At 44.9% G+C, this 22778-nt stretch overlaps 2 protein-coding genes across 7 annotated transcripts in view; one reads left to right on the plus strand and one right to left on the minus strand.

Moving 5' to 3' along the window:
- SPATA6L (spermatogenesis associated 6 like) overlaps positions 1–5720 on the plus strand; it is a 36137-nt gene extending 30417 nt beyond the window's left edge. For 5 of the 6 annotated variants that reach the window (XM_058657408.1, XM_058657409.1, XM_058657407.1 and 2 more), the window contains 3 exons: positions 268–361; positions 1076–1178; positions 5526–5720. In XM_058657408.1, the coding sequence (XP_058513391.1) occupies positions 268–361; positions 1076–1165 (184 nt within the window). In that variant the 3' untranslated portion in view covers positions 1166–1178; positions 5526–5720. The remainder of the gene's footprint in view (positions 1–267; positions 362–1075; positions 1179–5525) is intronic. The other variant, XR_009244448.1, reaches the window with a different exon arrangement.
- A 4874-nt stretch (positions 5721–10594) lies between these two features.
- Positions 10595–22778, minus strand: part of SLC1A1 (solute carrier family 1 member 1) — a 50927-nt gene continuing 38743 nt past the window's right edge. The window contains exons 6-12 of the mRNA XM_004591826.2: positions 21699–21800; positions 19950–20134; positions 18817–18924; positions 17315–17437; positions 16751–16945; positions 12148–12282; positions 10595–10855 (exon numbers count right to left, since the gene is read on the minus strand). Coding sequence (XP_004591883.1) covers positions 10609–10855; positions 12148–12282; positions 16751–16945; positions 17315–17437; positions 18817–18924; positions 19950–20134; positions 21699–21800 — 1095 coding nt within the window. The 3' untranslated portion in view covers positions 10595–10608. The remainder of the gene's footprint in view (positions 10856–12147; positions 12283–16750; positions 16946–17314; positions 17438–18816; positions 18925–19949; positions 20135–21698; positions 21801–22778) is intronic.

Below are 22778 nucleotides of genomic sequence, written 5' to 3' on the forward strand. Positions count from 1 at the left end.
AAGTGGGGCCGCCGGGATTAGAAATAGTGTGCACATGGGATCCTGGCACGTGCGAGGCGAGGACTTTAACCACTATGCTATCGCGCCGGGCTCCCTAATGCATGTTTTTAATACAGATATTGAAATGACACTTTGCAAACCATTTTGCATGTCTCTGCTCTGTTTCCTTATGGCTGAGTTTCAAATAGCAACCTATTTTATGTACTCCAGATAGGTGTGCATTTTGGTAACTGCATAATACTTCCCTCCACTGACTCTTTTGGGCAGGTTCCAGCCCTCTTCTCGGCCCACCTGGAAGAAGATCCATGAAAGAGTGTGCCGTCTTCTGACATCCCACAGAGCCCAGCAGCACCCCTACATGGTGAGGTTTTCTGATAAGACTCTATCTACATGGACAAAATGATATGGGAACTGGGGCCTGGGGTTAGGCGGATAGACATCAGTCAAGTAATAATGACATCAACGGTGCCTGAACTGAGAGCATATTCTAGAAGCTATTTGAATTGGTTGGGCTTCAGGGTAGGCTGCCAGAGGAAGAAGCAAGGAGCCCACATCTAAGCAACGTGTGTAGCAATGGCTTTGTGGATTGCATTCATTAGGCAGAGGCCCCGCACTAGTTGCTTTCGCAGCATAGAGACTCCGTAGTCTAAACAGGTCACAGCAACTTTCCCTCCTAGGCACACAGGACTGCAGGGGAGGGTCTGGGGCGGCCTGGGCAAAGCCACAATGCAGAAGGAAGTCTTTCTGCAACTTAGGAAGGAGGGTCCCCGTTTGAATATAGGACTGGTGGATGTGCTGTGTGGACGGACAGTAGACACAAGACAAGTTGAAGAATTCAAATAAAAGGTGTTAAAGGAGCCTCCAGCGATTGAGTTTTTTTTTTTTACTGTAATTCCCAGCCTTTTTAAAAAGAAGCCTTTGGAGATGAGAAGCTGGAGGGAGACAGTCTACATACACACATGTTCCGTGAATCCTGTACACACTGTGTGTGTGGGAGGCACAGAGCTCATCCATTGGTAATGTAATTAGACATTGATAGCCATGCAATACAATGGCTGGGTGTGTTTTGTTACAGGAAGATCCTGCCTCTGAAATAAATTATGTCCCTGAAAGACCAAGCAGTCCTTGGGAGAAATGCCCACAACGTGAACAAAGATATTTCTAAGCTGCTGTCTTGTGTAAGTAAGCACCTTAAGCATTGCCTCTTACCTTCGTCTTCCGTGAGGGACTCCTGCTGTCAGTATGGAGTTAACTAAGGAATGGGGTGAGCATGAGGCAGGGAGGCGAGCTCAGGGGGGTGCATTGTCCTTCTCTCAGTGTGATCATGAAAGCATCTGTGTCCGCCAACCCTCTTGCCTCTCTGTCTAGTAGACTCTGACTGCTCTGAGTTCCTTGAATACAGGATCTTGCTCGTCTTGAGGCCTTTGTACTTGTTTTTTTCTGAGTGAATCCTTCTTCCTGACTGCCTGGGGAACTGGGGAACTTCTATGTGTCTTTTCCATGACTCTCCTACTCTTTCATGAAAACGTCACAGAATGTATTCTTATAATTTTATCTGGGCTATTGTTTAAAATCGGTCTCCTAGAACGAGATCCAGAACTCCATCTTGATCGCTCACTAGTTTATACCCCGTGTTTTAGCCCAACGTACAGTCGCAGATTGAAGGTGTATGCCCTGTCTTCCCACCTGTGCCCTCCCTGTGTCCTTGTGTCACTAAGTCTCTTCTATAGTTACTACTTAGGAAATAAAAAAATGCATGTATAAGATTTTATTTATTTTTGTGGCTTTACTTAAAAGGCAGAGGTGTACACAGAGAGATAGGAAGAGAGAACGTCTATATATTGGTTCACTCCTCAAGTGTCCACAACACTTAGAGATGGGCCAGGCCGAAGTCAGGAGCCTGGAACTCAATACGGGTCTCCCACCTGGGTGGCCAGGACCCAACTACTTGAGGAATCACCTGTTTCCTCCCAGGAAGTGCATTGGCATAGCAAGAAAGCTACATCAGAAGTGAAGTTAGTTGGGACTTGAACCAGGCACTCTACAACAGGCTGCAACCAAATGCTTGCCTTGCTCAGTTAGTATGTTTTATTCGTAAATGTTTAATGCATCTCTGGAATTCAGGTAGGTGGCAAGTAACTGCTGTGAAATGTCATGTTTTCTTAGGTATCCTCATCTTTCCCCCTTCCTAACTGGGTCCAGAATATTACCAACTTTTATCTTTCAGGGTGCTACTGTCATCTGTGGAGAGCTCCAAGTTGGACTTCTATTAGGAGGGGGGAGGTGTAGTGAAAGCTGGGGAGCTCCTGTCCCACCCTTCTGGTGCTATCCCTCTCAACTTCTCCTCATTTTGTGCGTCCTAATATCTAGAGCCAGTCTAGATATTTTATAGCTAGTAAATGGTTTATAATGGTCACAGCAACATTATGAGCTAGGTGCACTTTACAGAGAGGGAAACTGGGGTACTGCGGGCTTAGGTGCTGTGCTCAAGGTGACATGACTAGTGAGTGGCAGAGCTGAGAATACGAACTTGGGTGGTATGGCTGTGAAGACCACACACTTGACCATTGCATTCTGTCGCTTTTCCAAAGCCGAAGTGTCTGATAGGAGAACACTGGGAAGAGAGAACAGGGGTTTGAAGGAGAGCCCTTTGGAACCCAGGAAGGGTTTGTAGACACTGCCCTTGAATGTCTTCCCCGCAGCATCTTTTGTGCAGTCTTCATTTCAGCAGATTAAGATAAGTGCCAGCTGTCTTACGTGATAGAGGAATGTGTGATGATCTGCTAGCTTTTCACTGTAGCCATGCACCCGAAAGTCCGCTTGGAGGGTTAAGCAGACAATGGGGCACAGACTGCCTTGCCCCATTGACTTTGGCATGGGGGCATGGTGGATAGCTCATTAACTGCTCGGTCTGTCGGCTTTAGCATTGGAACGTTCTGCTTGGTAGATTAAAGGATAGATTCTGGGCCATTTAATCTCTGGTTGCAAAAACAGTCATGTAGACATTTATTAGGAGGTTATTTGGGACATAGCCTGTGTAATTACCAATGGCAAGTTGCTCTGAATTTCAACATGAGTAACATCAGGCTACATAATAAAGCCTTGATATGTGGACGCTGATGTGAGGATACTGAGAGGAGGTAAGAAGGAAAAACGAACCTAGATTCTGTCCTGGAAAATGAATGTCCTACATAGTCCATTTTCAACCTGATGGAACATGCTGGTAGGTCTTCCCCGCAAGCTCTTCATACTGTCCCCTACCTTGAGTTTTGGATCCGTGCTGAAGCAGGGATCCTGAAATACTGGGCTCAAGTATGTTGTCCTGGTCGTGAAACCTTTGCATGACTCTTGGTAGTCTTAGGTTTTAGGAAAATACTGATAGCCCAGTAAACATGGGAAGGATCCCAACAGGCAAGGCCATGTGTCATGCCGCCTGTGTGTTGGGAAGATAGAGTCCAGAGAGAAACTCAGTGGTTCCCACTATGTGGCCCAGTTCCTTCTCTCCACGACTCCTCCTCGTTGTGGAACCAATTCTTATCTCTTTTCTTCTCCATGTCAGCTGTTACACAGTCCATCTGCTTACCTCTCCTTGCTTCCCAGTGAGCTCCACAAACAGTGAATCCAGCATTCCGACCAGAAAGAGGCAGGAACGGCTGTAAGGGTTTAGACTACATCTGTCTGCTTATTTGGGATGTTTTCCATCTTGCTACTCTTGCTATATAAGAGATTGTCCCTTGTATACTTCAAAACGGTACAGCAAGGAAGGTGTTTGATGTAACGATGATCATGCCTGAATACCAGAGTGTCTGGGCTCAAGTTCTGGCTCCATTTCCAATTTGGCTTCTAGCTAATGCACACCCTGAGAGACAGCAAGTGAGAATCAAATATCTGGGTCCCTGTGTGAGAGCACCAGGTTAAGTACCAGACTCCTGTCTTCACCCTGACCCAGGCCCAGCTACCATGGGCACTTAAGGAGTGAACTAGTAAATGAATGATTTCTCTTTCTCTGTCTGATTCTGTCTCTTTCTGCCTTTCAAAAAAGCTATTGTTAAGATGACAAACTTTGCTGCAACAAATACTCCCCGAATAGACAAAACGTCCCTCCCGGGGACCCCTCCACAACCCTCAGATTATGCCTAAGATTCCTCTGCAGGGATGGTTGCTGTTATCATGGCCTTTGCCAAGTTCATGAACTGATTGCCCATCTGGAATGTGCTGCTGAGAGGCCACTTTCAGGGACAGACTGACCAGGTCAATTCTGAGAAACCTCCCTGCCACTCAATTTGAGTCAAGCCCTTGGCCTCTCATATGTGGGGAGGAGCCTGGCTACACTGTACAGGCGCCTGACCACTCCACCCACCATCCCCATGAGCATCTGCCTGTGACCCCAGGTTCCGACACGTGACTGGCCATCAGCAAGATCTGGGTTCCTGTGATGTGGCCAACTACAGGCTTAGCTAGGAGCTCAGGCCAGGGTTTCCTCAGATAGACAAGCATTGTAGCCTAAGCCCCCCTTTTTAAAAGGATGTCAAGAAGGAAATAAACCCATTAATGAGAGAAATAAAGGACAGTGTTCATTAAGTGCTGGTTCCTGGTCCTGTCGGAGCTTGTTAGTCCTCCAGCTGCCAAGATGGTGGCTGAAAGGGCTTCTAATGTTCCCTGTGTCTGCTAGGCAAGATCTAATTTACTACTTCTCACAGGGACCCCTTCACCTCCATTGCAACTAGAGTTGAAAGCAAAACCAGCCTACACCTTCCAAACTCTATCAGCCAGGGCCTTCTCTCCCTGATGCAGCCACTGGCTTCTCAGGGATTTATCATTTGGCATCTTGTGGGGGCTGATACATGGACAATGACACACTTCTCATCACAGGAGCTCCTGTCCCGTCAGAGTCTGACACAGAACACTGGCAATGACCTTGCACCCAAGCCACAGGTAGATTCCTGGGTCAGTAGGAGAGCTCAGAAAACATTTGCTCATGTCCCACTCCAGATCAATTATATTGGAATCTGTATAATAGATGTCCAGCAGTGGTATTCTTAGCGAAGTCCAGAAGATTCGAATACACATTTGGGAATGGGAATCTTCATTAAGGTTTAGGATCCTAGAATAGACTGAGTTCGCCAAGCTGGGCAATTGGAAAAACACCCCAATCCCATCCTGAGCCCTGCTAGGTTCAGAAATAGCCCTTCTACAGAACACAATGTTTAACAGTTTAGCTTAGTGACTAGAAGTTTGGTGCTTGTGGACTCTATATCAAGAACTCTACTAATCCCTCAGGATAATGCTAGGAGGTGGGCACTCTGTCAAGTCACTTTGTGAAGTGACTTGTCCAAGGGTACAAGGTGCTCATTGTCTTACTCTGTATTGGAAACACAGGAAGCAGCTCAGAGCCCAACTTGACCCAAGGTAGACTAGCTCAATGTTAAGCTGATGGTAGTACACTTTTGTTTTTTTTACTCTCCTGTTGTATTGATGGTTCACTTGTTGAGGGCCACGTCTACACGTTGTTTCAATTTTCCCAGGAAAAGAGGAAGGCAAGCTGAAGGAAGATCACGAAGAGTGCGCTCATCAAGACAACAGATGCATCCTTCCAGAAATGAGCGATATTTGTTGTCTGTTGAGTTACTGGGGTCTAACCTATTAAGTCAAACTCTGTACTCGGCCTTTTGTGCCCAGGTAAGAATACTGATTAAAGTGTTTCCTCTTTGGGGCTCAGATTTTCTTGTCAAGCTAGAAAAATAAATATTTTAGTTTGTGAGTTTGAATATGAAATAGGAAATAACAATGGGTAGGTAGGTAGCAGATGCTTTTTTTTTTTCAATTGGGAAAGCAGTTCTTAGAATTCTAACAAAAACGTCAGGATGTTTGTTCATTCTTGGCAGTAGATGTGTTCTTGCAAAGTTCTATTTCCTGAACCTAAATTTCATAGGAAGTAGAGGATGTTGCTATGTAGAGGTATAACCTGACAAATCCTCTGAGTACACAGACTGCCAAACTGTTTTTCTCTTTTTGGCAAATCTCAAATTTTTCTTCTATAGCTGTGTGTTTATTTTCTAGTATTAGACTTGATATTTACATGAAGTTCACTAAAAACTTAGGAAATGAGAGCATTCTATCTGGACAATTCCAGTCTTGTTTTAGAAGTTGAATTTTCATGACAAATTTCTAAGAGGAGACTAGCTATAGCTTAAGCTATTCCTCTCTTCTCAGCAATTCTTAATTTGTATGAGGACAAAAAAAAATTTTATCATAACATTCCTCTGAGTTACTTAAAGTAGATAGGTCTGCAGATGTAGGACTGCCAAAATCAGATTTTAGAGTAGTTTGTAGGGAACCCTGATGAAGATGCATTCAGTTTGTGGGAGCAGGAGTGAGACAGAGGGGTAAGGTGATGGGGGACCAGGGGCACCTTTGCTTTTGTCAGCACGGAGACAAGGGGGCCTGAAGACCGAAGCTTTTATCCACCGTAGTAGTTTTCACCATAGCAGTTTTCTTTTACCATAGTAATTTTCTCTACTAGGCCTGCTACAGTCTCAAAGTTTGTGTTTCCTCAAAATCTGTATGTGGAAACCCTAGTTTCTAAGGTGGGAGTTTCTGGAGGTGGGTTGTTAGGAAGGTGATGAGGGCACGAGGGTGGGACCCGCATGAATGGGAATGGTGCTCCATGAGAAGAGTCCCAGGGAGCTCTTTGCCCCTTTGCCCATGTGAGGATGCTGACAGCAGGTGCCAGCTGTGAACCAGGACACAAGTCCTTGCCAGATTCTGAGTTTGTTGGCACCTTCACCTTGAACTCTAGGAAAGCAAGAAACAGACTTCTCTTTTGGTTTAAGCTATTCAGCTCAGGGTGTTTTGTCACTGCAGCCCTAATGAGCAATCTTCTAATAAAATGTGAAAACCACATTTCTTATGACTATAGTAGTGGGTTAAGCCACTACTTGGGATACTTCACCCCATATCAAAGTGACTGGTTCAAGTCTTGGCTCTTCCACTTCTCATTAAGCTCCTTGGTGATCTCACTGTAAGAGTCAGACCATGATGGTTCCCAGTACATGGCATCTTCTATCTACAGGGGAACGAGGGATAGAGTGCTAGTTTTTTTTTGGATTTAGCCTGGCCTAGCCCAACTGCTGTGGCCATTTGGGGTGGGAGGGGGTGAACTAACAGATGCTAAATCTGTCTTTTTCCTTTCTCTCAGGCACTCTGCCTTTCAGATAAATAATTAAAGAAAATAAATTTTAAAAATACCCCCGAGCTTATTTGTCTTCTAGAATTTTAGCCAAACATTACAATAAGTGTTCTATCTTTAAATGGCAGATGGTGGGCTTAAATTCCATGTACTTACAGGCTTCTCCAGTCTGTGAAACAACACGTGTTGATTTCTAAGTCATCATCAAAAATTATCTGTTTCCTTACGATTATGTTCCAATTCTCAGGAAAGGGTGATTCCTATTTGTAGCTGAAAGAAACCAGGCTGAATGAATTGACATCCCATCCTAGTCACTGCTCCTTTAAAAAAAAAATGGTTTGACCAAAACCTCTTAACGTAATGAGTTTTAAAATTTTCTCATTTTTGGGTTATTTTTCTTCTTGCTGTATGATCTGATAACTCTATTGGTTTGTTTTAATTTTAACTGTTTGTATTCAAAGAATTCTACTTTGAAACATCATGTTGGGACCTGGATTACAGTGGAGAATTCTTTTTTCTTTTCCGGTAAATATTAATGGTAATAATTTTGTGAGCTGTATTAACATTTGGACTATCATGGAAAGATGTGTTATTAAAATAGTAAGAAAAAAAAGGTCCAATTGGTTTTTCTTCAGTCCATAATCTCTCTCTTGACCTTCACAGCTGTGAGTCCTGGAAAACTTGGACCATATTTTAACATGTGTCCCAGGGTCTGCATTACAGAGGTTCCTGGGAAAATCGCCTCTGTGGAAGCAGGGTTCTTCCAGAAGAGGTCACTGCACAAAAGCACCATTTCTCTGAGGTCACCAGACCAAGCCCAACTTCACTGAAGCCTGTAGGCTCCAAATTTATCAGAGATTTTTTTTTTTTTTAAAAAAACAAGTGTTGCAAATGACGTGTTGGCCCTAAAAGAGGTGGTTAGTTTCAAGAGTGTAATCTGAGAACATTGATGGTTATGTTACTGTGTGAATTTGGCCAAGCCCCCAGTGCTGGGTCACCATCAGTACCAGGTATACTCAGTAACTCCTTAGTACAAGGTCACTCAGTCAGGTGTACTCCTTACCCCTTTGCAGACCTGAGCAGCAGGCCACGCTCTGTAGTTGTTGGTGCCAGGACCACCCTGCCGGATGCCACTGCTGCCCTTTGCAGTTTCGTGGGCCCATCATAGCAGTGCTTGGGAGGTGTTAGAAGGAAACCCTGTTCATTCTCTGTGTGTGTGTCCTGGGAGCTCTGTCACCAACCAGAGATGCAGTGACCCTCTGCCTCCTTGGTCTGGAATCCTCTCAACTTCCATGCTGTGTGATGGGCACCTCAGGATAGCTACAATGTCATTCAATTGCAGGTCACTGTATACAGGCACAACTGTTCATAATGGCGCTATATGCCAACTCGTCATGCCACCCAACCGTGTGAGGAATCAAATTACTTCTCCTCCACCCTGCTTTTCCATCCTTGGATGTGAAGTTTTGAAAACAATAATAATTTTGAGCCAACTGAACACAGCTTTTCCTTCTCACACATGTCCAAGAAAATACATTAAGACATAAAAAAAAAAAAAAAAAAAAAACCAGGAAGAAAAAGATGGGGGAGAAATTGTAGGGAGACAGAAATGGAGTGTTGTTCTCTGGGGACTTAAGGGCAATGTCAAGACCCCAAAACACCTCTGCCAACTGTTGTGCAACAAACTGGAGGGATCCAATAAGGAGGTAACAAATCATTGACTCGACTTCCTTTACATTTATTTTGTATAGACAATATCAGTAATTGCATTTTAAAATTCACATTCAACCATTGATTGCTATGATGATTACAGGACAGCTGGGCATCGGTGTTGTAGATTTCAGCGGGAGATGGTCAATACTGAGCGTTTTATTTACTTTCCTGCTGTCTTTGGCACAATTTCTGGCTCCTTCGACACACAAGCGCATGTTTGAGTTGGCTACGTAAGACTATACATCCATGTTGGAAGTCAGTGTGAGGACACTTTAAGCATTATTTACAAAATGAAAAGCGGAGCACAGCCTTTAATCAGTGATCTTCCTAAATTAGCAGGGGGATGACAAGCAGCGGGTTTTAATGAGCAAGGCTGAGATTGATAGTCCAGTCCTCCTTGGAGGGGACAGATGTCACAGAAGGGAAGATTTACCCCTTAGTTACTGATACCGATATCTTATGTCCTGTGGTTGACTCTGCAAGAATCCCAGCACTGGGACAACTCTTTCTCTGCAGTATGGCTCTTTCAGTCCCTGGGTTCCATGTTAAAATACAGCTTAGCTGGCCACTTGCCACGGTTGTTTGGGGGCTGTTGGACTCAAAAGTCCAAGGGTAGCCCAGTACTGGCCTCTTTACCTGGCCTGGGTGAACCTGGAAGAAGAAAGCCTTCTCGTTGGATAAGCATGCATCCATCTTTTTTTTTTTTTTTGACAGCTTTCTGTACAGTCTTGATGTAAAACAGATATGGATTCACTCCAGGCAGCCCAAATCTGGGAGATGTCACTACAACACATCTCTCCTTGAGGTTGAGACACAGGCAGGAAGTGACCAAACAAAAACATTTCTCATTCTAGTCTTGATAAAAAGGAAAGGAGTTCTGATGAACCCTGCAGCTATGAGAAGTTGTAATAATTCTTCAAGTACAAGGACAGTTCTTTATTTCATATTGACAATTCAATTTTGATCTCTGGAAAATTATATGAAAATAATAAATATATACATACATATATATATATATATATAGCTCTATACTGAACACTGGGTGAACAGTTTTTAGCATCCCATTACAGTACATTAATAGAAGAACTCTTCTGCCTTCCCCACAGAGTCTATACCCATCTCAAAACTGTCATTGATGAACCATGCTGGTCAGTTTTCTTTCAAAGCCAAGTTGTTTGAGATTGGTTAGAGAGGAGTTCAGGATGGACAATTTGGCCCATGAGTGGGGAAGGTTAGGTGCTTAATAATCTATTAAAAAAAAAAAAGATGAGGTCAAAGGAAATTGATGCCACTAGAAAGCCTGAGTAGAAATTTGTAGCCAATGACAGAATAATTTTTAAAAACACTGGTCTGTACACGAGAAAAACAATTTCTCTTCCATACCCATAATCTAATTAACAGTTATTTCATATACTTTCAAACTTTTCCCTATGGAATTAAAAAAATTCAGAGAATACAACTTTCTAATAAGTGGAAATTATTAGAAATGCTAGAAATGTTTCTTTTTTCATATCATCCCCTACCTCCCACCAAACCCCGAGAACCAAGGCTGTGAATTCAAATAGTGTAAATAATCTGGAAGTCCTAGATATAAAATTAAATGTACAATTGGCCATTTGCGTTTTCAATGAATTAACGTTTGAATCGGTGAAGAGATGACTCTTGTGCAACATCTGTGCAACGCCAGTCATCTGAAGCCAGCGGCGCTAGAACTGTGAGGTCTGCGTGAAGGAGATGGTGTCCGACTTGTCCACGGCAAACCCTCCGTTGACGTAGGACTTCTTGGTGTCCGAGTCTTCGCCGTCATTGGTCACGGATTCCAAAGCAAAAGGGTTCACGATGTTCACTTCGGAAGAGGCATCCATTTGCTCCAGCTCCTTCTTAGAGAGCTTTTCCACAATGCCTGTACCAAAAGCATCCCCAAGGACATTGACCATGGTCCTGAACCGGTCCCTGAGGAAAAGGAAGGAGGAGTCAGGCAGAGGACAAAACAAACAAACAAACAAACAAAGATCCCAGGGAATGCTGTCCTCCTGGCCAGGTGACCAGAGGCACCTCACAGGCCTGTGGCCTGAGCTCATTCATGAAGGTACAGAATGAACCAACAGGCTCCACAGGGGCTGCACCCCCCTGCCCCAGACAGCAGCAATGCCTTTCCTTACATCCCCCTAGATCGCCTCCCCTCCTCACAAGTATTTGGGGCAGTGGGACTGCAAGAGTAAAGTCTTTTGTCCTAAACTTTGTCTTGTGGGTTTTCCAACTTCAATATAATTGACATTGTACACTCTCCTTTGGCTAAGATGACAGAAATTGGGTATTCCAATTATCTGCAAAATTTACCATTTCCCTTTTTTCCATCTCAGTTGTTCCCTTTTGACTGTACAGCACTGGATTCTCCACTAAGCCAAAACCACTGAGCTGGTTTTCAGTGGAGGGTTCAATACAGAGCTACCGTTAGGTCAGGTGGCGAGGAAATGGAGTCAGACTCTGAGGCTGGCAGACCAAGGCCCAGAGTGGATGTTAGAATGCATGTGCTCAGCCAGATGTTCTGCTGTGTTCCTTATCTCTGTGCGTGTGTGTGAGAGAGACACAGACTATTGGCCAGTCTCTGAATGGCCCTATTCACTCTAATCACAGCAATAATGCTCACCATGTACTGAATGATATGCATGACCTAGGCATCTCAACACATGAGATCCCCGAATGTCTACAATAGCTTGTTGAGTCAGGCATCTTGCAGATAATGCAAGTGGCCTTCAAAGAGGTTAGAGCATCTGTCCAAGGTCAGAAAGTGAGCAAACCAGTCTTTCATGCTCATGCCACTAGTCCTGAGAATTCTGTAGGCAGCTGGGGAGTTGGGACTTCTCTGGAACCAGCTGGTTCTGAACCTATGATGCTGAGACAGAGTTGGAGATGTGCTAGAGTGGTTATGGGGTTTGCAATATCTGGGGCCTTGCCCAACTTCTTCCTCTTATTATTCTACATTTACCTTGTCCCACGCCCAACCCCTAACCTTGAACATTGTCAGGTACAGTGAGCTAATGGACTTCATCGGCTTTTAAAAACCTTTGCTCGAAGTTATGTGGGGTTAATTTTTAAGCATATTATCAGTTAGCCTGGTCAGAGGGAAATGGAAACAGCCCCAGATGGCTCATTAGGCAATCTGGGGACAGACTGCAGATGTCGGATGGGTGAGAAGCCTGGCTCACCCATCTGGCTAGGGCAGGGCATGTATTCCAACTCACAGGAGCCAGTCGACAGCAATGATCAGTGTGACGTCCTCCGCTGGCAGGCCCACAGCGCTCAGCACGATCACCATGGTCACCAGGCCAGCCTGGGGCACACCGGCCGCTCCAATGCTGGCAGCTGTGGCTGTGACGCTGTAGCCAAAACATACAAGCAGGAAAGTTGAGACACCCATGTCGCCCTCTTCAGTCCCGGGGAACTGCAACTGCTGTGTTCTTGAATCAGGCAGGTCTGAATCTACTCTCAGCTAAGAACCAGTTGTAGGATGAAAAATGAGAGGAGTACGAGGCCATGTTCTCATTGGGGAAGATATGGCACATCACTCAAAAGCAAGAAAATAAAGAACTTTCAGGGGAGGAGCCAAAAAATGAGCAAGAGAGATATCCACGAGCAAGGCAAAAGTTTTCCAACTGGGATGCTTATAGAAGACTTTACCCACTAATGCCTGTATCCATCTTAAATACGTACCAGGTACCTACACCTGCTTCCTCCTGCCTGCTCATCTAACCCACCATTAACTGAGCATCCACCAAGAGTTTACATTGCCTTGAAAGAAGGGTAGAGAGAGTGGTGGTAGGGAGTGGATAAGGATTTTCAGGGGAGGAAAAAGGGCTATTTTTTTCTTTTTAATTGACCTCTCTGGGAACTGCCCTAGAGGACACTGGGATGGAGAAAGCATTTGGAGTTGCATCCAAAATGTAAGCATTTACTTCTGACTGCACCTTCTAGCTAGCGATCTAGAATCTTCTAGAAGAGTGATTTAGAATCCAGGAGAGGCAGCCAGATGAACCTCATTTCCATGGTTATTATTTATTTATCTATTTATTGCTTCTTTTTTTTTTTTTAATGCTGTGTCTTGAGCTGCGAAGCAGTGGAAGTTTCTCACCAGCAACATTTCCCTCACTTTTGTTGCTTCCTTCTGGAGCAAACAAGGGCTCAGCACTCTGCCAAGTTCCTTTATTTAGATGGGCCTTGTGGCATGATATTTTCCAGGTTGAGGCTGAACTGTGGTCAGGATGTCAGTGGGTTGAAAGGTGAAGACAGGCCCAGCGCGATGGCTCAGTGGCTAAATCCTCACCTTGCACACACAGGGATCCCATATGCCACTCTCTCGTGTCCTAGCTGCTCCACTTCCCATCCAGCTCCCTGCTTCTGACATGGGAAAGAAGTAGAGGATGGCCCAAAGCCTCAGGATCCTGTACCTACTAGGATACCTGGAACAAACTCCTACCTTTGGCTGCTAGCCACTTGGGGAGTGAACCAGCAGATGAAAGATCTTCCTCTCTGTATCTCCTTCTCTCTGTAAATCTGCCTTTCAATCAATCAACCAATAAACCTCTTTAAAAAGGTGAGGATATGAAAACTGCCAATTTCAATAAGAAGCCTTGATGTGACCAACAAATCCATACAGCCTGAGGATGGGCTTCAAGCTCAGAATCCACTAGCCAAGGAAAGCTGTCTTTGAGCCTTGAGTTGGTTTGCTGAACCTTGGTATCTTGACTGGTTTTGCTGTGAATCTTAAAGCTATCAATCTGCAGAAAAGGAAAATGGTATAAAAACATCTTCTTGCTGATGTTGACTTAGAGGGTTTTTACAGAAGAAAACCTAACAACCATGGGTACAAAGTTCCTTCCTAACTATGAAGTCTAGTGTTCATTTAACTCAGCTCTCTGAAAGGGCCCATGAGCTGGAGGAGGACCCACGTTTTGCAATCAGACACTCCTGGGCTATACATCTGGTTCTGAGGTCTAACTGACAACGTTTCCTTAGGTTATTGCTTTCCCAGACCACAAGCAGGGAGCTGGATGGGAAACTGGATGGAAAGCGGGGCCACTGGGATATGAATTGGCACCCCATGGGATCCCAGCACATAAAAGGTGAGGACTTTAGCCGCCAGGCCACTGTGCCAGACTCTGGTTTAAAAAGTTTGAAATCCATGCATACAACGAGTGTTCAAGAAAGTTAATGGACATTCATATTACAGAAACAAATGTGCGGTCCTAAAAGAAAATACTCGAACTAAAACATAATCAAACATCCTGTGTCTGAAAACCTAAAAAGTTCTAAAATCAAAAACTTTCTAAGAGGTTTAACCTTTTTCCTCAACCTTCACATTCCTGTGAGATGAACAGAGGACACATTTAGTATAGTTCATACTTATAATTATAAGCATATACTGAGACTTTCTTTTTTTCTGTCTTAAAATCGGAAACATTTTGAGTGCCAAGCGTCAAAAGTTTGGAGAATTCTACAAGTGATTTCATGTGACAGCTCCGTCAAAAACACCGGCAAACTCAAAATTTGAAAGTAAATTATCCTCTAGCTATGTGTATGATGAGCACAAATGGAATCCATGTTTATCCCTGGGTCCCAACCCAAGATGTCTCATTATTGTTAGTGCAACTATTCCAAAATCTGGAAAAATCCACTACAATTCTGTTTCCAGGTATTTCAGGTAACACTCAACCTGTGCTATCAGAACCACAACACCTGCTACTGCCTATTCCTCCAGCTCTTTCTAGGCCCCAAACCCTGTAATTATCTTTCCCTGAAGACAGTTCTTCTTCACTCGTCAGCAAACATAACAATAAAACCACAACAGGGTGTGTTTCAAGTGAATATTTGGTGTGCATTCCACAGACAGAAATAGAGCAGTAGGGGTCGAGAAATTTCTTTAACCATTAGCCACAGGAACTATAACTGGAGCTGTGAAGTTAAAACTAACTTTTTTCAGGTTGAGCCAGAGAGGGTTTTTCTTATGTTAAGTCAATGATTACGAGCCATGTACGATGCTAGTGGGTACCACCTTTAACAGACCCAGTACTGACATGTCCACTGTTCCCTTGATCAGTTTTTGGAAGGCTTCATTTGACAAGAATTTTCTACCCTATCTGCTCAGTGAGCCGTTTCCTCCTCAATGTCCTCGCCTCTCTGGGTTTCCTGGCTCCCTTCCCGCCTTCCTGTTCCATCTCCCTGTCCCTCTTGGAGTCCCCTTTTTCTAGTGGTAGGATTTTTCAAGGCTCAGTTCCTTGCCTCCCTTCTCTCTGTACAGACACTGCCTACGCGAACGCCATCCGTTCCCATCATAACTGTGAGTACTCAGGTTGTAGGCACTGATCCAAGCATTTTATATGCATCATCTTCCTTAATCACCACGACTTGAGCCAATTATAGGGGCTATTATTACTCTCACTTTGCAGGTGAGAAAACCCAAGATTAGAGAACCCAAGTCACTTGCTAATCATGCTTTTGCCGAGATTCAAACAGACAACTGACTCCTGGCCCAGATGTGTGATGGTCATTAAGCTCATGACCTCACTTCCGTGTCTGCCAATCCAGACCTGCCTTTTCCCTGCATGCCTCCACTTGCAAGTCTTACAGGCATTCTAACTCAGTGGGGCAAAAGAATAAACACTTTATCTTTTTTTTTACATTAAAGATTTTTTTTTTTTTGTATCAGCCAGTCAGAAACAGAGAGAGAGGAAGAGAGACAGAAAGATCTTTCATTCATTGGTTCACTCCCCAAGTGGCCACAATGGCTGGAGCTGAGCCAATCTGAAGCCAGGAACTCAGAGCCTCTTCTGGGTCTCTCACACGGGTGCAGGCTTTGGGCCATCCTCGACTGCTTTCCCCGGCCACAAGCAGGGAGCTGGATGGGAAGTGGGATCACTGGGATACGAACTGGCACCCCTATGGGATCCCAGCACATAAAAGGCAAGGATTTCAGCCACTAGGCTATCACACCGAGCCTTAAACTCTTTATCTTTCCACCTATCATGGTTGCTAGTCTCTGTTATATACCCATCTACTAATCTAGGATCATCTGTCAATCCTGGGAGTCATGCTAGCCTTCCTCATCTTGCAACCTGAGTCTGACGTCTGACTCTTCACTTCACTAGCTTCTCCTTATTCCCAATGTCAGTGTGTTGCCATAGGCCTTTTCATTCCTTACCTGGCCCTCTGCAGGTCACTTACTGTGTCCTCTAGCCTGCGGCTATCCAAGTTATCCACTACATTGGCAATTATCTCCCTATAGAAAGCCTTTCATGATAGGACCCCTGTCTCTTCACTCTTTTATGTCCTCCACACTGGCCTCAATATTAACATGTATTCTGTAACCAGGCCATGACTAGAACACAAACCCTATACATGCTCTTTCTGTTGTCCAAAATTCCTCCAGCATCCTGCTGTGCCTGTGATGTTCCACCTCTCTTCTAGGATCCAGTGAAATGCTCCCTTCCTCTGGGAAGCCTTTATCACCTTCCCAGGTTGGCTCAGCCCTTTCTTCCTGAAGCCATCATGGAAGGTTCTGTTCTAACCCTCAGCAGCCACCCACCTCAGATGCCTTGCAATCATGGGCTGGCACTTATTCTGTCTTAAGTCTTTGATGCCTATTCTGTGCCCAGCACCCACTGGGTGTGCTACACTCTTGTCTTTGGCTATCTGGACTGTGTGGCCTCATGTTCGCAGCCACGAACCCTGAAGAGACCACAAAAAAATGATCCATCACAGGGCCGTTCTTGGTCTCCCTTCATAGACTGACGTTACTTGAGGCCACCACCCCAGGGACAGTCGGCAAATAGGTGTGACACCCTGCCTCACCTGATGGTGATGATCTGTCCGATGGTCAAATCTAAGTCATTCAGCTGTGCGATAAATATGGCTGCCACGGCCTCATACAATGCCGTCCCGTCCATGTTGATCGTGGCTCCCACGGGCAACACGAACCTAGTGATCCGCTTGTCTATTTGATTCTTTTCTTCTGCACAGCGGAAGGTGACGGGCAGTGTTGCTGAACTGCGTGGACCAAAGAAAGAAATGTGGGGTCTTAGAATGGTGCACCTCAATCCCCACCTGAAGACACTTCATTTCTCAAAACAGCAGGTTGGGAGCTGCAGGCATGTAGGTGCTGTTGACAGATTCAAGCATCAGAGGGTGTAGTCCCCAGTGCCCACCATGACTCTAGTTCCACAGGAACCCTCCTTGGGCTCAGCTCTGGCCAAGGGAGTGAGAACTCAACAGTATGAAGAGACAGACATGAAGGACATGGCCAGAGATCATGGGAGGGCAGGTCTACACGCAGGAGGGCAGCTCTCATCAACAAAGTGAGAGCTGATGGGGAAGGAGTGGCCTGGGATTTTCACAAAGACCCCCTATGGTGGTTACCTGGAAGAGATCATGAGTGCCGTCAGGAGAGCCTGTGCCATGCCCATAGCAAACCGGAAAGGGTTCTTGCGCACCACGATGAAATATATCAGTGGGAGGATTACAATGGAGTGGATGGCAAGCCTGCAAATGAGGGAGAAACCATTTCAAGGGTCATTCTAGCTCCTGGTGCTTCATTCTGCCAAACACTTGGAGGTCAGAGCCGCAGACAGAAAACTCCACGTTCTTCCATGGTTCTATTTGAGGACTGACCCTCTGTGATTCCTGCCTGCCCAAATTTTCCTGTTTCACATGGAAATATGCAGGTTACATAAAACCAGAGGCCTGCTTGTCAGATGGTATGACTACGTCAGCGGCAACTTAGGAGTTTACAGCCGAAATAATAAAAGAAATGCTCATTGAAAATACCCACCTTGGAGGTCCTGCCACAGAGCCTGTAGCTAGAAACTATGAGGAACTGACTACTGGTTTTTGATTGGAAAGCTAGGTAGGGAAAGACAGAAAACAGATCTTCAGATATGGGTTAGTACCATGAATCTTAGCATGTCCCTGCCCACGTGAGGCAGCTGGTCCTGCCTCTGTGAACAGCCACAAGCAGGGCTGGCCTCTGGCGAGGCACAGCTGGGGTTCTCTTACCACCAGAGTCTGACTCGAACCCTCACAACACAGAAACTCAAGCTGTTTTGTGTGTTGGAGGGCAGGGTTGTGTTTTGGTCCAGTTTGAGATCTGTATGTGCACTGGAAAACTCCTCAAGGGTGATCAAAAGTTTCAACAGGCACATTGATGGCTCAAGTTGGAAGCTTGAGAAAACTGATAAGTGGAAGGGAAGTCATTGATGACCATGCATTTTCTGTGTTAATACGTCTTCATCCAGGAGCACCGTTCATAACCCACCCCAACTGATCTTCTCAGGGAACCATGCCCGGGCTGTATCAGCATGAAAATGACCTATTCCTGCTGCCTTCCTGCTTTATGGTTTTTGAGAAGCTCCACACAGGCTTTATGGTTTTTGAGAAGCTCCACACGGTTCCTGTTAATACAAAGGCTTCCCCCATACCCTCTCTGATCATGGCAGTGTTACAGTCTACCATCAGCATGCCAACCAACACCGGGGGAAACTCTTACCTGTGCAGTTAGTTTGCTTTTTTGTTTGTTTGTTTCAGGAAATGAAGGTCAGGAGAAAAAAAAAAAAAACCAAAGGAGGCTAATGAGTAGATTTCTCTCTTGATTGAAAAACTGATTTCAACACAACCCATAAAGGCTCTGGCCAAGCCTGGTCCAGGCTGTTCTGCCAAGAGCCGGAATTAGCACGGCATGCTCTGCCTACTCGACAACTGTTCAAGGACAGCCTGGCTCCCCTCTACCCTGTTATCGCTGAAGCCCTTCTTCTCTGCATGTGGCAAAGATGTTGACTTCAACTGACTGGACCTGGACTTTTCTGCAACCATTCCCTGGGAATCTGGCAGTAACTTTCTGCTTCTTGAGAAAAGAAGAGACATACCCACTCAGGACAGTAGCCATGTAAAGGCCCAGCTTGCGGAAAATCTCCCAGTCTTCCACTTCTATGATCTTCCCCGCAATCAGGAACAAGATACCGAGCGGCATGTAACTAGAAAGTGAGCGTGACAAAGACACAATTCCATCAGCAGGGGCTTTCTTAATGCAAAAAACTAAAAATACGCACTCAACTAGGGAAGCATAGATACATCATGAAACCAAGGGTTCTGTTGCAAGTCTGAGGTGGACCATGTTGGTTCTAGCTTTTTGTACCTGCGTGCATTTTATATTCTACCGATCCAAACCTTCATGGTGCTTAGCCTGGGCCATGTTCTCAGTTCACATATATCCTATCGATTGTCATTTCTGCTTATCTCAGTTGAGCTTTATCCTTGCTGACAAGCACGGACGCATGCTTGTTTCCCAGGTAGCCACAAAGAAAAAGGCATCTGTGAAAGCTGCATAAGCGGTCATAATAGCTCCAGATGGAGACCACTCCTCCCCCCTTACATCCTGTGCTGGGGAGGGTGTTTTACATGCACCGTTTCTCTTAATGGACATCTCCTCATCCTGGGGGAAATTTTTATTATCTTTGCTTATGGATTATGAAGCTGAGGATCCTGCAGGATTAAATAATTCACTTCAGTGTCTTGTCTTCTACAACACGGTAAGTCACTGTCAGTGACTACAACCGAAGTAAATAATGTTCAACCAACTCAAGGAACAAATGGAGGCAGAGATCTCCCGGGATGGGGCAGGCTGCTATGCTTAACGCCTGCTGGTCTCACATGGCAGCTCTCTTTGCAGATGACATGGGACCCCACTCCCCTTCCATTTTTGCATTTCAGTTCTGAATGGGGCCTGGTAAAAGAATAAATTTTGTGTTCTGATGTGCAAGGAACTCCCTCAAATCATTCCTTTAGAAGTTACTTTGATCTCGCAGAGCTGGAGGGAAAAGACAGTGGCTGGAAACCAGACTGTGAACTATGTCCTGCAGAGTGCGTAGGGGTGATTTCATAGTCTGATGGTTTTCACAGCAAATATTCATCTTCCTCGCAATGAGTGCACTGGAGGAACAGACGCCTGAAGGCAGAGCCATCAGGGGAAGCAAGATGGCATGAAACTATGTCTGCTCACCACATAATGATCTGGACAATCTTCATGGTTGCGTCACTCAGGGCGTTGAAGAAATCCACCAGGATCTGTCCCTTTTCACCCATTTTCCCAATGACGAGTCCAAAGACCAGGCAGAAGACAATCAGGCCCAGGACGTTGATGCCGTCTGAATACTGGCCCACGACGGTGTATTCCTTTGTCCTGTTCTGTGGGTCCAAACCAAGAAAACAGATTGGTACATGATTATAAAATGTGCACAAAGCTGGGATGAGAAAAAAAAAAGAAAGTCAAACATAATAAATTAGGGATCTACCCAGGCACGGTCAACAATATTTCTGAAAATGGTAATAATAATAAACCTAGGGGTTTTTTTTGTTGTTTTTAATGCTATTTTTTCCATTCATGTATTTATTCCATAACCAAAATAAATGATGACACAATTCACTAAAAGAGCAAGATGAGGCAAACGACACTTTGAAACAAACTGAACAATGAGCAGAAGCAGGTTCTTGAGGTTCTTCGATTTACTTGATAATTTACAGGTAAGCCTATTGAGTGGGCCAAACCTATCCTGAACTGACAGTCTATTTCTCTCAATTGGCAGAATATCTGCGAGTCAGCTGCAGAGGGATTGAGGTACTTGATTCTTGGAGTGCTCCTGTCCCTGGCACAATGAAAGCTGTAGAACATGTAGGGCATAAGCACACACCATACAAACGTCTCTCAATCTCAGGACCAGGAGTCCTGACTAGCAGAGCGAGTCAGACCAGCAGCCATGTTAATGCATTCTGTTTCCACGGCTCCGCCAATCCATGGTGCTTCCCAACAGAATCCAACTCTCCTGTAAGCAGCGGCAGAGCTATCCTGTCGAGGCCCTAACATCCATTCCCTTCTCTGTGTGGTTCCACTGATTCTCTTGTTTCCTGGGAGTCCTATTCTAGAAAGTTCCCATGAACACCAAATTAACCGGTACTAATCCAGTGTTTACAGGGTTAAGTTTTCTGGGAACCTTGATGACATCATTCTCAATGATCAATATGTGTGTGCCTTATGTGTTTAAAAATACTGAAATTATTGGGACTACTGTGATGGGTTAACTGGGTAATCCTCCACCTAAAAGTGTGGGGATCCCATATGGTGCCAGTTCATGTCCCGACTGCTCAACTTCCCATCCAGCTTCCTGCTTGTGGCCTAGGAAAGCAATTGAGGATGGCCCTTAGGACCATGCACCCATCTGGGAGACCTGGAGGAAGCTCCTGGCTCCTGACTTTGGATCATCTCAGCTCTGGTCTTTGCAGCCATTTGGGGAGTGAATCATCAAATGGAAGATCTTTCTCTGTCTCTAGTTCTCTGTAAAATATGCCTTTCCAATAAAAATAAATAATTCTTTAAAAATTACTGCAATTAGTAGAAAGTTGAATCACTAACATTGACGTCATCACCAACACTTCTAATAGCAGCTCTTCTAGTACAAGTTTTCTCCACATCCTTCTTGGTCTTTGGAACACTTCAATATTGTCTCAGTCCTTTTTTTCTTTTTAAGACTTATTTTCATTGAAAAACAGATTTTACAGAGAGAAGAGACAAAGATAAATATCTTTCACCCGCTGGGTCACTCCGGACATGACCACAATGGCTGGAGTTGAGCTGATCCAAAGCCAGGAACCGGTTGAGCCAAAGTGCCAGTCCCGTTTTAAGCAGTGGAATCACTCACTGCTCACTCATGATCAATGCCAGAGGCAAGCTGGCCAGATGGCCAGCAGGGCATACCTCAGGAACGGCTGTGGTCGTCATGATGGCTGTGACGGGCTCTTCAGTGGCATTCGTCCCTGTGCTGTTGGAAGCTGTCACTTCTTGACGCGAGGTTTTGTACTGTACATTGGACAAACACAAAGACGATCACATAACAACAAAAGAGTTGCTTAGGCAAACACGGGAGAGCCCGGTTCAAGTCCTGACTCCTCTGTTTTCAATTCAGCTTCCTGAGTTCCTTTCACCTGTGTGGAGACTGGATTAAATTTTGGCCTGCTAGTTTTGAACTATCCCAATTGTGGCTGCTGCTAACCTTTGAAGGTGAATTAGTGGCTAGAAAATCTCTTTTCTGTCTCTCTGTCCTTCAAATAGGATTAAAAAAGAAAAAAGAATGCTGATTCACCTTTCATATAAAGGGACAGAGTAAGTATACCATAATGTGAAAGTATAGGTTTTACCTGTCGATACTTTCTCAGACAGACTCTATAAGGATTCCCATCAATCATTTTTATTTCGGTCAATAGTTTCAAAGCTGGAGAAAGCACCTCATCGCTTCAATAAATGACAGAAAGATTTAACTATGCAGTTGATCCCAAATCAGTAAACCTGTAGGACTATGCTGTGAGCATTCAGTTCTCTTCCTTTATCTCTGTTGGGTTCTATATAGTGTTAACACTGCAGGGGAAGAAAGAGCTACTATACTGTAACACCAGGCACCAATGTGCCTTCTTCAAGGCTCTGCCAGCCAGCACCACACATTTAACAAGTGAGCACTGTGGCTGAGTTGCAAAGGCACCCTGGCATAGGCGTGCCTCTGTGCCTCATGAAGTTGGCCACGAATACCACGTCTGCCATTTCTCTTGGTGCACACAGAGATCTCTATTCATGTAATTTATGCAAATGAACACCAAGACTTGGGATACTGAGCTGTCTTCAAGCATACAGATCATTAAAATAAAAGGGCTTGCAGTCAATGGAATGGAGAGAAGGGGAAAATTCGCCTGCAGGAGGAAAAAAAATCTCAGCTGGGTTGCCTCAAAGAGTGCTAGCCATGCGCACACAACAGCTAAGAAAACCCTGGCCACACCATGTGGGTCA

Source organism: Ochotona princeps, chromosome 31 (genome assembly GCF_030435755.1).
Source record: "Ochotona princeps isolate mOchPri1 chromosome 31, mOchPri1.hap1, whole genome shotgun sequence".
NCBI lineage: Eukaryota > Metazoa > Chordata > Mammalia > Lagomorpha > Ochotonidae > Ochotona > Ochotona princeps.